Source organism: Gobius niger (genome assembly GCF_951799975.1).
Source record: "Gobius niger genome assembly, chromosome: 17".
Classification (NCBI taxonomy): Eukaryota; Metazoa; Chordata; class Actinopteri; order Gobiiformes; family Gobiidae; genus Gobius; species Gobius niger.
In genome coordinates, this window is record NC_136868.1 from 5,942,934 (window position 1) to 5,958,758 (window position 15,825).

Consider the following 15,825-nt stretch of genomic DNA (forward strand, 5'->3'; position numbering starts at 1 on the left):
AAGATTAAAAAACTGTCTCCCATTTTCTCCACAATGACTTAAACAAAGGCTAAATTATGAATATATTTTTCTACTAAATGAGGATACAGAGACATGGAAAAGAGCAAAGTGGTTCAACAGCCCATTAAGGCAGCAACTAACGATTATTTTGATAATCGATTAATCTACCGATTATTTTCACGATTATTTTCACGATTAATCGTTTAATCGCTTGGCTGTGAAAGGTGCATGGAAATTGTATTTTTAAAATTTTTTGACCACATAAATCTAAAGTGGTGCCACTTGAGGACATGTTGATGGAGTAAACTTGAAGTAAACATTTGTAGGAGGCTCTTTGTGCTAATTCTGCTTTCTGATTGGACGAGGCAAAGACAGATATTTATGAAATTTACAATGTACAAAACACTGCAGACCCTCACTTTAAAAATAAATTAGGTTTTCATCCAAAATACATAATTGTCATGTCATTTTTGCTCTATTTTAGTCTGTGTTCACTAGAAAACGATTAATCGATTACTGAAATAGTTGACAACTATTTTAGTAATTGATTAGTTGTTGATTAATCGATTAGTTGTTTCAGCCCTACAGCCCATAAATACTTAAACAACGGACAATGCTAACAAGGAAGCTAACGTTCATGCTACATACTGTACTAACGAGTGCCGTTTTTCGCTCCTACTGGACAATGTGCTGTGAAAAAACATCCATATAGACCCGATGTTTGTCTGAAAGGCCCTGCACAGTAAAACCTTTCATCCCTCAAGCCTCCACACACTACAGTAAAAGTCCCATGAGTCGAGGCTGCAACATTGAGTGCCGTGACTTTCACAGTAAAGCGTCTATAGGCAGTTGGACAGATGTGCCGAGTCGGTCCGCGGCAGCTGCACTGACGGCTATTAAAAACGCTGTTCCCGGGGTCAGCTGTTGTTTTTTTTTTTTTGGGTAAATGGACTCTCCGGCCGGCTCTGCCTCGCTTCGCACGGGAACAGGGCGAGCGGCGACAAGCGATTCTTCAAGCCGCCTCTCCTGAGCTTTCATTGTCCTCACCCAGACGTCCCCCCGCGCGGCGGCACTTAGCAACAACACGTCCACGCAAACCGATGAATCCGGCCAAAACGAGAGCAGAAGAAGAGATTTGCGTCGTTTTTAGAAAAAGGATTTCACACACGGTTCGTTTCAAAGGTGTTGCATAAGTGAGCGCGTCCCACCGGAGGCTCTTTGGCTGAAGGAGATCTGTTTGTGCAGATAAATAGAACGGAAGCCGAACTGTACGGGAATGAACGGCAGCAAAATGAGTCACTTTAAAATATAAACAGCACAGATTGTCTTTTATTGTCTTCTTTAACGGAAAAAATCCTTTGACTGGGAAGTACAAAATGTGGACACAGATTTTTAAGTTTTTCATTTTTGATTTTCAATATATTCTTGTTCGGTGTCGGGAGTGCTTCGTGTCATGTTTTTTTTTCAGCCTTTTTGTGAGAGGTAGCAGCTCGTGCCACTCCCTATGAAATGAGTGAGACATCTGTGCCTCTGTATGTGCACCCTGATGCTTTATTTAAAGCATTAAAGCTTTCAGAGATACTTGGAGTTTGTTGGTCAGCATTTCCCCATCTGGCTGGCTATTTTTTCATTTGACCTTTTGAATTGTTATTTTTAAGTGAATTAAAGGACTCTGTAGTTCAGCTGTTTACTGCAAAAAGTAAATATCAAGCATTGTCTTAAATGACTTGAATATGGAGGAAATGTTTCTTGTTTTGAGCGTTTTTCGCTAATTTAGCAACAAGTCCTCCAAATCCATACGACACAAGTGGTCGTTTGTCTTATCCCTTAATTACGACCATATAAGACGTTTACTAAAACAGCGCCCCCAAGCTCCCATTGAGGGTATGTACATTACATTACATATAACCCAATTCAGAAACGACTTTATTTTACGTAGTGTTTTGCGATGACGATTCCAAAACTCAAACGCAAAGAAATAAATCACAAACTTGCAAAATGAGCCCCACATGCAATAAGTAAAGCCGTCCCAGGTCTTCTGCCCCGCCACACCTGTGGAGGAGCTGAACGTCCAGAGGTGCCAAAGGCTCTCCAAGCGCGCTCTGCGCTATTACGCATCACACCTCCCCAACCGCAGCAGCGGCGACTATTCACCATCCTCATCATTTATTACATTATATGTGTAGGTTATAGGTTATCGCCATTTTACTCACAACAACAGCGACACCAAAGCACAACTCACCATTGACGCCTTCGTTTCTTCTCCTCCATATGCGTCACTGCCAACTCCATAAACTCTCCTGTCCGCTTCCATCTCTGTCCTCAAACGTCCTCGTGTCTCAGACTCCGTGTCTCCCGTACGTCCGGTTGTCCGGTGACCGCGGCGATCCACGGATCCGCCCCGGGTTCCAGTGCGCATGATGCAGGGAAACACCGCTGTCACCCGACAAATTCGGGCCTCGGCTCCGCTGCTGTTCTCCACAAAGTCCTGCGTCTCTGTCAGAGTTCCTCTGGAGAACGTGCAGCCAAATGTCCTGATCAAACTGATGTGGTTCATTTCTCCGCAGTTTCGTCATTTAAGGATAAAAATATAAAACATCACAGCTGTGTTTAGCTCGCGGGTTTTTCCAACTAGATTTGACGGACACTCGCTCTGTCCAATGAAAACACGTGTATCAGCTCGAGGGCGTTTGGGCAGGTGAGCCTGCGCTCTGATTGGCTGAAGAGTCAGCTACGTCATATCCAGTAATATTTGTTAATAATTATCATCATTATATTATAAACAATCTGAAATAAACTGTTATAGAGCAATTCCTCTGATGTCTGTGATTTATATGAACAATGTTACACATTTTATTATTTTTCTATTCAAAATAAATGTCTTGGTCATAGTAATCATTCTACCCATATGTGTTTCTATGCATGACATAATGAGCTAAACACATGAGTGCAGATAAAGGTTAAGATCATTTATGTGTCATTACAAAATGTGTCTCTGCATGTGGCCCCTCCTTCGACTCAGGCGAGCCGTCAGGAGCAGTGGGCAGGAGCGTGTAGCATCTGGGGACCATCTCCAGATGTGGAGCCAGGCTGATGGTCAGAATCACCTGCAGGAGGATTCACCTAATGCACATGTTTTATGTTTAAAGCAAATGTAATAGAGACACTGCAGATGTGAATGTTTTGTCATGTCTGATTGTGTGTGCGCAGATGAGCGGCACTGTCGCCAAGAAAAAAGACAAATCCCCCTCTGGGGCTAAAGACGTTTATCTTATCTTATCTTTTGTTGGGGTGCAGGTGAACTCCACACTGAAAGGGAATTGAACCCAGGACCCTCTTGCTGTGAGGCCAGAGCACAAACCACTCAGCCACATGTGCCGCCATCATGTAAATCATACAGACGACTGTCACGTGTGTTTTAATAAAATATAGAAATGTAAACATGACTTTATCAAATAGCAGCAGCATATGAGGAGGTTGCATTATTTCTGATCTGTTTTGTGCAGAGGAACATCATCATCATTCCCTATGATGTAAACATCTAATGAACAGCTGCAGGGACAGATGTGCTTCATGGAGTTCTGGACAGTCCAATTGCGTCCAGTTCTTTAGGTTCCTTTGTGAGCCAGTGTACAACACTGAGATGGTCAAATGTACACACTAACTTTTATGTTACATGACTTAACACTGATGATTCACATGTGGCTGTGGCTCCTCCTGTGGCTCCACCGACATCACATATGATCAATCAACACACACATGCACCACATGGATGTGCGAACCCTCACGGTCCAGATGAAACGTGACATGATGAAAACTATAAGAATTATGTTTTTGTTTCTTAATTTTATCATAACCCCTGAGTAAATGTTTGTCTAATTAAGGTTTAGTGTTGATAAAGCAGAGAAGAAACATAAAACAATGTTGAAAATTCTGATATGTGTAAAAAATACCCCAGAAAAAAATAAATCACAATTATTTTGATAAGACACAAGAAAACAGGTTTAGATTCATTGTGCTTTGATTCATTTTCATATTTTCTTCAGTTTGCCGCTTGCAGATTTACTCAGTAAAAAGAGAACTACACTCGAGTACAGATACTACTTCAAAATAATATTACTTGAGTAAAAGTAAAAAACTCAAATAACAATTAAAAATATAAATAAATGGATCCCAGAAAGAATAGTTATTGCTGCGGTAAATACATAAATGCATAAATAGTAGATAATAAGAAATGTACAAATAAATCAATCAAATCAAATACATAAACCCTTTTCTTTTTTCTTCCCTCCTGTGCACCTTTTGCTATAGGGTTAAATCCTGCTTTAGTCCATATAAATCACAGACATCAGAGGAAATGCTTTACAACAGTTTATTTCAGATTATTTATAATATAATGATGATAATTATTAACAAATATTACTGGATATGACGTAGCTGACTCTTCAGCCAATCAGAGCGCAGGCTCACCTGCCCAAACGCCCTCGAGCTGATTCACGTGTTTTCATTGGACAGAGCGAGTGTCCGTCAAATCTAGTTGGAAAAACCCGCGAGCTAAACACAGCTGTGATGTTTTATATTTTTATCCTTAAATGACGAAACTGCGGAGAAATGAACCACATCAGTTTGATCAGGACATTTGGCTGCACGTTCTCCAGAGGAACTCTGACAGAGACGCAGGACTTTGTGGAGAACAGCAGCGGAGCCGAGGCCCGACTTTGTCGGGGTGACAGCGGTGTTTCCCTGCATCATGCGCACTGGAACCCGGGGCGGATCCGAGTTTCGCCGCGGTCACCGGACAACCGGACGTACGGGAGACGGAGTCTGAGACACGAGGACGTTTGAGGACAGAGATGGAAGCGGACAGGAGAGTTTATGGAGTTGGCAGTGACGCATATGGAGGAGAAGAAACGAAGGCGTCAATGGTGAGTTGTGCTTTGGTGTCGCTGTTGTTGTGAGTAAAATGGCGATAACCTATAGCTCACACATATAATGTAATAAATGATGAGGATGGTGACCTGTCGCCGCTGCTGCGGTTGGGGAGGTGTGATGCGTAATAGCGCAGAGCGCGCTTGGAGAGCCTTTGGCACCGCTGGACGTTCAGTTCCTCCACAGGTGTGGCGGGGCAGAAGACCTGGGACGGCTTTACTTATTGCATGTGGGGCTCATTTTGCAAGTTTGTGATTTATTTCTTTGCGTTTGAGTTTTGGAATCGTCATCGCAAAACACTACGTAAAATAAAGTCGTTTCTGAATCGGGTTAAATGTAATGTAAATGTACATACCCTCAATGGGAGCTTGGGGGCGCTGTTTTAGTAAACGTCTTATATGGTCGTAATTAAGGGATAAGACAAACGACCACTTGTGTCGTTTTCTGTTGGAGGACAGTCTCTAATTTAGACATTTTTCCTGATCGGACCAAGTTTACTTTGCTCGTTTGAGGACATTTCAGACTGGTTCTAAGGTAAATCTCGCTTGAAATAAGAAAGTAAAATTGCCAATGAGATAAGACCGTTTTTCTTACCCCATTGGCAAAGAAAATTATCTGAAATAAGAACGAAATGTATCGAAACGAGTCAGAAACATCTCAGAACAAGTGAAAGAATCTAGGACAAATGCCCAACAACGTCTTAACTAGTCAAAACAACTAAAATTTGGATTATTATGCTCAAATTGAGATGTTTATACTTATCTAGTTAATTACTTTTTGCAGTGTGTACAGGCTGACTATGTTTAAGTCCAGGCTGAAAACGGTTTTGAATTTAAAGGGACTACACTGAGTTTAAAGATGTTAAAATTTTGTGTTTTCCTCCCACTACATGTTCCAGTTTAGTGAGGAACGTTACGCCTTCATAGTTATGAAACTGACTTTACAGCCTGTGAGCAGACGTGCTTGTGTGCTCATGAAAGTATATTTTTCCCTCTACATTCACAAAAATGTATGAGCGCTCACATTATTTCTATAATTTAGAAACACACTTGGTCATTGTTTAGTTGGGGACCCCAGGGGGTACGCGAGCACTTTTAGCAGGGGGTTCTTACAAATAATTCAGATTTAAAAAGAAGGTGAAACCAAGGGCGTAACTTCCTGAAGGACTGGTGTGGACATGTCCCCATCAATATTTCAGGATGGCCAAGTTGTCCCCACCAACTTCATTCACATTGTGTGATCTTTCACAAAGACTTGACTCAGATGTGGCACTTTAGGCTTGGGAGAGGACGATCGCCATCACAACACTTTTTGTTTCGCGTTGATTGGTCAAATATTCGCGGAGAAATGCATATTTTCGGGTTGCAACGGAGCTTCTATCTCTTTATGAAGCCTTACGTGAGACGCATTTACGTGTCCGACGGAAACCCGCGATGTTTCTAGTTTATTTATGTCGGATGTTTCACTCAACAACGATCAGAAAATGGTCGGTATTTTATTAACAAGTTAAGTGGGAGAGGAGAGCGGCTTCTGTGCCATGTTCTCTGAGCGCAGCAGTGAGGGGAGGGGCAACACGGGGAGTTTAGAGACTGATTTTCACTAATAAAAACAAAAGATAAAAACAAAGAGTCATATTAATATGCCTATGTTACGATGTTTGACAAGTCTAGAGGCATTATCTTAGTGAAAAAAAAGCTTTTTTATTCATTTAATTTTTTTTTTTTAATTTTTTTTTTTTTTTTGAGGGGGGGTAAAGTGTCCCCACCAATAGTAACACCAAACCTACGCCCTTGGGTGAAACTGAACAGTATTTCAATATTCTTTTAAAATAAAACATATTTTAATGATGATTTGCTGCATGCCCTCTGTAGTTCATGGTACCATCAGAAACAGCAAAGAGTAAAACCAGTAGACATATAAACTATGATATAAACCACCATATTAAAACATATTTAGCTTCTAAAACAATACAGAATACAATAAAATAAGGAGATAGACATATAAGTCTACTATTTTATGTATGTCCATTGAAAGCACTTTGTTTTGAAAAGTGCTCTTTGGAAAAGTTCGAAGCAGCCAGAGGGAGAAAACAAAGAAGAGTAAAAACTGTCTCCCATTTTCTCCACAACAGCCTATTTGTGCCACATTTTTGTCTCTTTTTTGTCACATTTTTTGCCAATTTTTCGTCACATTTTTGTCTCTTTTTTTGTTACATTTTTGCCACATTTTCGTCAGATTTTCCTCACATTTTTGTCTCTGTTTTGTCACATTTTTGCCACTTTTTCATTGCATTTTCGTCCGATTTCTGCATTTTTTTTGCCACTTTTTCGTCACATTTTCGTCCGTTTTTTGCCACTTTTTCATCACATTTTTGTCTCATTTTTGTCACATTTTTGCCACTTTTTTGCCACTTTTTTGCCACTTTTTCGTCAGTTTTTTGCCACTTTTTCGTCACATTTTTGTCTCTTATTTGTCACATTTTTTGCCACTTTTTTGTCACATTTTCGCAATATTTTTTTTGCCATTTCCAGCAGAGAACGGCTAAAAAAGTGGGAAAAGTTATGACTCCCGTGTCAGTAAGAGGTTTTCTTCCCCCTCGGCGAGGCGACACATTGCTGTCTGTATCTATGCATTTTTCACATTCAAATACGTACATGCATATACTACATTTATCATTACGCGACGGTCATTTCAGGTCATGTCACTACAGTGCATGGCAACACATGTGTCTGAAAGGCCTCTTCGTATCTGATCTGTTTGGACGCCCTCTCGCTCCACGCCAGACCATGTGGATTTCAAAGCGCGTCTGACTCGGTGTCCTGACTGTCACCCACAGCTTGGTAACACTGTCCTAAAGCATTTCATTTTGTAATATATGCAAATGCCGAGCGCAGAGCTAATCAAAGCCTTGCCGGATTGGAGATACGTGTGTGTGTGTGTGTGTGTGTGTCTGGCAGATTCCAGCATTTCTCTGTACCCTGAAAAATTGTAAGGTTTTTTTTATTTTATTTTATATGCAGGCTGCGCTGGTTGGCGGTTGGCGGATGTTAGCCTTAGCATTAGCCTGAAGCGTGTTTAATTTGCACACTCTATAACGGCGTCTTATCTGTGCTCCCACGCTGCAGTGCTGGTGCTGGTGTTCGTCATGTGGATGAAGAGGCGGGACAAAGAGAGGCAGGCCAAACAGCTCCTGATCGACCCGGAGGACGACGTGCGGGACAACATCCTGAAGTACGACGAGGAGGGGGGCGGAGAGGAGGACCAGGTACGGATCAGGAAGTAATGCTTATGAGGCGCGCAGTGGGGAGGAGGGCGGCGCGATGTCAGAAAAGTACAGCAATGTTCGATAACGGTCTTGAATATTGCACTGACGATATTATTTCAATATTTTATTCCATTAAATATAATCTCTTAACCTGAACCGAGCATATTTTATCCAGTTCGACTTTAACCAAATCTAAAAGTTTACAGCATAGGCCAGTGTAACGCTATTAGACAGTCTTTTTCAATACATTTCAGCCACTTTTATATTGCCTCATTCCGTCACATTTTTGCCACTTTTTCATCACATTTTTCGTCACATTTTCCTCACATTTTTGTCTCTCTTTTGACTCATTTTGGCCAATTTTTCGTCCCATTTTTGGCTCTTTTTTGTTACATTTTTGCCACATTTTCGTTACATTTTTCGTCACATTTTCCTCACATTTTTGTCTCTTTTTTGTCACATTTTGGCCAATTTTTCGTCCCATTTTTGGCTCTTTTTTGTTACATTTTTGCCACATTTTCGTCACATTTTTCGTCACATTTTCCTCACATTTTTGTCTCTTTTTTGTCACATTTTTGCCACTTTTTCGTCACATTCTTGTCTCCTTTTCGTTAATTTTTTGCCACATCTTCCTCACATTTTCATCAGATTTTTGCAATTTTTTTGTCACTTTTTCGTCAAATTCTTGTCTCTTTTTCGTCACATTTTCGTCACATTTTCCTCCCATTTTTGTCTCTTTTTGTCACATTTTTGCTACTTTTTTGTCACATTTTTGCCACTTTTTCATCTCTTTTTTCGTCACATTTTCATCACATTTTTGTCTCTTTGTTGTCACATTTTTTGCCAATTTTTGTCTCATTTTCCTCAAATTTTCGTCACCTTTTTGCATTTTTTTTACCACTTTTTTCTCACATTTTTGCCATTTTTTCATCACATTATTGTCGCTTTTTTTTTTAGATTTGTGTAAAGCCAAACTGGAGAAAATGTGCTTGGTTCTGGTGGGGGTTAAAAAAAAAAAAATAAAAAAAAAAAAAAATCAGGACTGTGACTAAGATGAAATATATGTGAATCAGGAAAATAATGACTAAAACTGGACTTTTGAACATTTTGAAGTCACTCTTTTCGCTTCTGTTTTTATCTGTGAGAGCAAAAAGTAACTTTGCGGCTCACTGCTGAAATTGTGATGATGAGAATTTGGGCAGCATGGTGGCGCAGTGGCTCATTATAATCTGTTCTATTTATATACTTTATTACTTGGATTGCACACTTTCCAGACTATTTGCACCCCCTGAGTGTTTCTTTAGAGCTGATGTAACAAGTGAATTTCTCCATTGTGAGTAAAAGTTCTATTTTTTCTTAGCTTATCCATCATCTTCAAGTACAAAAATATTTATCTCTATGATTTTCTGCCAGGTCTATACCAGGACTATACAAGGCCTAACCTTGGACTGAACCTTATCTAAAACCCGGCTATACTGTAGAGCGGCCTCTTCTATAAAGCATCTTGGTTGTGAAATGTGGTTTTACACCACAAGGGGTCCCCGACTCATCTAATCACCGAGTCCGCTGTCACTGTCATGGTAAGTGGACGAGTGAACGAGGCGGTGAATAAATCCACACTCAGACTTTAGTCAGACTTCACCCGGATGAAATTAAGTCTGAGGATTTTTTTTTGGATTGAGAGCAAAATAAAACTAAGATGGAGCTCCCACAGGCAGAACATGTCGAAGAAAAGAGCTAACGCAGGTTCACCTATCTGAGAGATAACCACCCGCATCGTAAAGGCAAACTTAGTGTAAACGTAACATGCTGAATTAAACGTGCTTCAGTCTCAAAGTTTGTCATCTTTGCTTTACTGGCAGCAAAGTTGATTGATTAATGCGATGCTAGTAGCAGCACATGGCTCTACTGTGATGTTTCTTCAGAAATAATTACACCAACGTGCAGCTGACACGACCTACTGTATAGGCCTTGAATTTCCAATTTAGTTCTTTTGCATTTATATGGCGCTGCCTTATAAAACCGGCAATGAATTTCTCTCGAGTGTGTCTCTGAAAAGATAAAGATCCATACTTATACTTATGAATACTTACCCCTTAATGTTGGTCTCACTCAATGTGACATTTATAGCAGAAAATGAAGACGATTATTTCATTTTCCAATTTCCATAATTTCTGCCATTTCTTAAGTTTCAGTGAATTTTTCAAACCATAGGCAAATATTGTATTAATCACTATCATTATTATTGGTCAAGATAATCGTGACCCAAATTTTAATTATCGTCCCATCCCTTTTCCTGATAGGCCTTTGTTCTGGTCTCTTGTTTTAAAGGGGCTAGATGCAAGTTTGCCATTTTATACTCACTACTTTAATAGCTTTGAGTACATTTTATCCCGTTCGACTTTAACCAAATCTAAAAGCTTACAGCCTATAGGTCAGTTTAGCACTATTAGACATTCTTTTTCATCACAATTCAGCCACTTTTTTATTGCCTCATTCCGTCACATTTGCACCAAATTTTTGTCTCTTTTTTTGTTACATTTTTGCCACATTTTCGTCAGATTTTCCTCTCATTTTTGTCTCTTATTTGTCGCATTTTTTGCCAATTTTTTTGCCACATTTTCGTCACATTTTCGTCTCGTTTTCGTCACATTTTTGCCACATTTTTGCCACTTTTTCATCACATTTTCGTCACATTTTTGTCTCTTTTTTTGCCATTTTTTTGTCACATTTTTGTCACATTTTTTGCCACTTTTTTGTCACATTTTCGCCATTTTTTCATCACATTATTGTCGCTTTTTTTGTTGTGTTTTCATCCTTCAAGAAGCTTTAGATTTGTGTAAAGCCAAACTGGAGAAAATGCGCTTGGTTCTGGTGGGGGTTTTTAAAAAAAAAGAAAGAAATTAAAAAATCAGGACTGTGACTAAGCTGTGAGTCAGGAAAATAATGACTAAGACTGGACTTTTGGACATTTTGAACATGTAGGGGATGAAAATACTTCGTTTTAACATTTTTAAACTGTATAGTCCCGTTAATAGCTTTGCTTCCACCGTCTTGTTGACCTGTCTTCAGCGGTTAACACTAATCTAAATCTCAGTGGGCCTGGTTATTAAAGCATCATGTTTATAGTCATGCACAGCCATTTTAGAGACACTATAAATGTTGGGTTGCGTTATTGAAAACATTTCAACTGGAGCACTGCGGTCTCTCTGTAGACGGCTAGTCTGAGTGCTCTCCTCCAGCCAACTCAGGGTTAACCTCCTCAGTCTGGAGAAGTGAAGGCACTCGCTGCAAATTGTTCTCGCACAGAAAGCAATTAATCCTGTTTGCAGCCCCTCTTTTGTAGTGCTCTTAATCTCAGCCGGGGGACGGATGATTGAGCAGTGCCCGGAAACAGGAAGCCATCTGATCAGGGCCGGTGCTGCCCCCCTTTTCTCTTTTTTGGGGGGCCCCCAAGTCTTTCTCAGTCAATTATTTGCAGTGTATTGATTTGATGGCAAAAGATGAGCAACTCTCACACATTAAATTCTGTTTGTGTGTTTGAAAATACGAAACAGACGACTTCAGTATTTTCCTACTGGATGGGGAAAAAGAGAAGTCTTGGGCAATTTCATTAACAAACATGGCTTTTGCATGGAAAGCCTCATTACATTTCAGATTTACATCAGATTAATTTCTCGCGTGGCTCTGAAGGAACAACAAGAAAGAACACAGAAGGATTGTGCTGTATAAACTACTTTAACAGCTCATGCAAATAGCGGGAAGACTCAAGAGCCTCCTACTATTTTTACTTTTAAACTTCTTCTGTAGCAAAAACAACTGATTTGAATTCAATTATATCTGTTTTGTATAATCCAGTGACACTACAGCGCCGCACAGGAACAGGCAAGTAAGCAATGAACAAAACACAGCTATTAGTCTCTTAGATAAAATAAGATAGGAATTTATTTATCTCACAACGGAGAAATTCACTTGTTACAACAGCTCTCAAGTAACACCAAAAGGGAAAAAGTCTGGAAAATGTTAAATCAAAGAAGAACAGGATAATGTGCAAACGATTAATAGTAAATGGGGGTAACTTATGTACAATGAATGATAAAATCAGCCGGTCCAGTGCTCTTTTGTTTGAGGTCAATTAAACTTCTTTTTGCTTCTAGAAACATTATGTGCTCTAATCAAGAAATAGGCGCACGTTTTCTCAAAATGTACTTCCATTAAAGGGATGTTTCAGGATTTTTGACACAGGGCCTCATTTCCTCGTTATCCAGAGTGTTGCTGATTCCTGGAGATATTTTTTTTGTAATTCATGCAGTTCTTATGTTTGAAGAGTTTCGTGGCGCTAGGCTAATGCAAGGCTAGCACATTTCTACGATATCAGCTAGCCTGCATTAAAAACAGTCTGACAGTCCGCTCCACAGAGCACCTGAGGCAAATCACTTATAACGCCAGACTAACCATATAAATGTCTGTGTCGATAGAGTAATTTAACCATTTCGCATTCAAAATACCTTATATTTGAGCAGCATCAGCTTCGTGGTTGTATAAGCTACGCAGCGGCGGAGTGATCTGCTAGAAAATAGTCCCTCAAAATGCGATCATTCATGTGATGCAAGGTCAGTTATATTCCAAAAATTATTCTATCGACACAAACATTTAACTGGTTAGTCTGGTGTTATAAGTGATTAATGCAGGCTAGCTGATACCATAGAAATGCCCTAGCCTAGCACAAGCCTAGCACCATGTAACTCTTCAAACATAAGAACTGCATGAATTACAAAAAAAAATATCTCCAGAAATCAGCAACACATAACTAGGAAATGAGGCGCTATGTTAAAAATCCTGAAATATCCCTTTAACATAGAGGGTGCAGTTACATGTATGACCTGAGGTGGCAGTGGTGAGTGTAAAATGGCTAACGTGCATCGAGCCCCTTTAAGAGACAACTGAAAGAATGGCTTCTTTGCCAACGAAGGTGTAACCATTAAGAGGCATTAAGAGCATATTTTTATTTATATTTACAGGTGCAGGTGTGTGAGTGGGAGGGAGGAGGGGAGTGGCGTATGAAAGCGATGCACTTTATGTATTGTGTACTTGTCCTTGCCTGTTTTGTCTGTAATGTGCTGCTGTGTGTTTTGGCTTATGTGTTTTATATTTTGTAAGTTCTTGTCTTAGTTTTTTACCTCATGGGACTGCGGATCGAAAATTAGCCTAGAGCTAAATCCGGCATATTTACAGCACTAGTTGTCTTTTCATTAATATGCACTGTCCCATTCAATTAAATTAATACATGAAATGGAAATTAAACTCTTTCTTGAGTAAGCGTTTTGCTCCTGATAACACCTTTGCTTATTTCTACTTCTCCAAACCTAACCATCAGGTGAAACCCTTCCTCTCATTGTTGACTGCTGTACTTCTCTTGTGTGTGCGTGTGGTCTTCCAGGACTATGACCTGAGCCAGCTGCAGCAGCCGGACGCCCTGGAGCCCGACTGTGTGAAGGTGGGGATCAGACGCATGGACGAGAGACCGCTGCACCACGACCACCAGTATCCAATGAGGTCGGCCGCACCGCACCCTGGAGACATCGGAGACTTCATCCACGAGGTAAAAGGATTACAGTGTTTCTCTTCGCTGTCCTGCTGAGCTGTAGATAGGATTTTGACGCTCAGATGTTTAGGACGGTCTTTGAATTCATAGAGCACATCGCTGGCTCTCTTGGCCTCTTGTCTGGTTGCACTTTCCAGTCAGTACTTTATCGTCATGTTTGTGATTTATAGTTTGAAACCCTCTCTGTGGCTTCAAAGCAGAACTATAGCCCGGTTTAGACGGCACACAGAAGCTGTTGCCGAGGTGAGAAGGTGTCGCGGCTGCTGCTTAGAGGAAGTGATGCATCGCAAACAAACTGTTGGACATCAAGAGCTCACTGTCCGCCAGCTTCACTCTCTCCCCCTAAATCCACTCGAGTGTATGTCTCCTCTGTACATTTCAGAATATAATCTTAAGGGTGGTTGATTTTTGAATTTACTTTTGAATATGCTGTATTTTATCCACCAGGCTTTCAACTCTCATATATTTGCTGACTAAATCTAATTAAAAAAAAGTAATTTTTGATGATAATGATCTATGACACATGAGTCAAGGTCAAGGCCCGCGGGCCACATGCGGCCTACGAGATGATTTAATGTGGCCCTTTGAGGAGCATGAATTCCTGAGTATGTCAAAAAAAAGAGTAAGTCTCTAGCCCATTCCTGTGCAGAGTTATGTTTTTTTTAAACGAAATAAGCAGTTTGCCCACTCCAACCACTAGGGGGCAGCTGAGATTAAAAAAGGAAAGAATTCCACACGTGTCCAGCAGAGGGCACTAACATAACAAGAGATCAGGATATAAACAGCATATTATAGCCATGTGGTAAATTGTCAGTCTGCCCCTGGGCGGGTGTGGCTACAATAATAACTTACTTCCATCGAGTGTGGAGTGACTGAATAATGACTTCATGTATAGCACTTTGAGAAACATGACACAGGCTGATAAAGCGCCCCCTGCCGTGGGGGCTGAATTTTGGCCCTTGACCCAAACAAGTTCGACACCCCTGATCTATGGCTATAATCTCTTTTTTCGTTATTAAAAACCAAAGAAAAGACAGGACTAAAAAACACAGTTTGAAAGAACCCCATCACATTCTAATTTAATGCACAAGGACAGTGCAGTACAATATTATCATGAACTGTATCTGAACAAAATACTCTGAATATTTTGTTGACTCAGGAAGTGTTTCCCAAACTCAGGGAAGAAGAAACCCATTGATGGAACAACCTGGTCATTCAGGATGTTCAAGTCGCCATCTGATCTCATTCTTTGTGTGCATAGTGTGGCTGAACCGAGACCAGAACAACCGTAGATCATGACAGTCAGCTAAACCCAGGCGGCGACTTTTTAGGTGCATTTGAGATGTTGATCTCTCTCAAACACTAAAAGGTCACAGCGCAAACTAATTTATGTTTCAGATTTGCACTGATATAAATGTTTTCTACTGATATATCAGGTGCAACAAGGAAACAAATCGGTTATAGATACAGATGGCATCTCCAGCATCGCCCATATATGGTCATATTTGAAAACAGTTAAGGGGAAAACAATTTGGAGAAAAATCTAAACTTTCTCTAATTATTCAAAAACTACTTTAACAAACGCTGAAATATGAATATAGTTTTCTACTAAATAAAGATACAAAGACATGGAGAGAAACAAAGTGGTTCAACAGCCCATAAATATATAAATAACGGAGAATGCTAACTTGATGCTCCATGTTAGCATCGTCCTAATGCTAACGATTAGCTAGTGCGAGCTACAACTGCCGTTTTTTCACTTCTACTGAACAATCTGCTGTCAATAAACATCCATATGGACCCGATTTAGACTTGACTTTATTTATGTGATAAATAAGTTCATAGTCCACCAGAAAAGGGCTGAAAAGGGTGAAAAATTGTGTTTCTCTTAAGATTCTATTTTCCCCCTCGGCGAAGCCACGCCCCCTTCTATGACGAGATGCCGTCTGTATCTATGCTTTAAAGTAGCACTAGCACCTGGCTTAGTAAATATAGATACATAGAATACAAGAACCAGAATTGTGTC

General features: G+C 40.2%; 1 protein-coding gene across 1 annotated transcript in view; it reads left to right on the top strand.

Annotated features, from left to right (window-relative positions):
- LOC306976800 (cadherin-2-like) overlaps nt 1-15,825 on the top strand; it is a 194,241-nt gene that overhangs the window by 162,776 nt on the left and 15,640 nt on the right. Inside the window, exons 14-15 of the mRNA XM_079574881.1 lie at nt 8,055-8,194; nt 13,635-13,796. Of these exons, the coding sequence (XP_079431007.1) occupies nt 8,055-8,194; nt 13,635-13,796 (302 nt within the window). The remainder of the gene's footprint in view (nt 1-8,054; nt 8,195-13,634; nt 13,797-15,825) is intronic.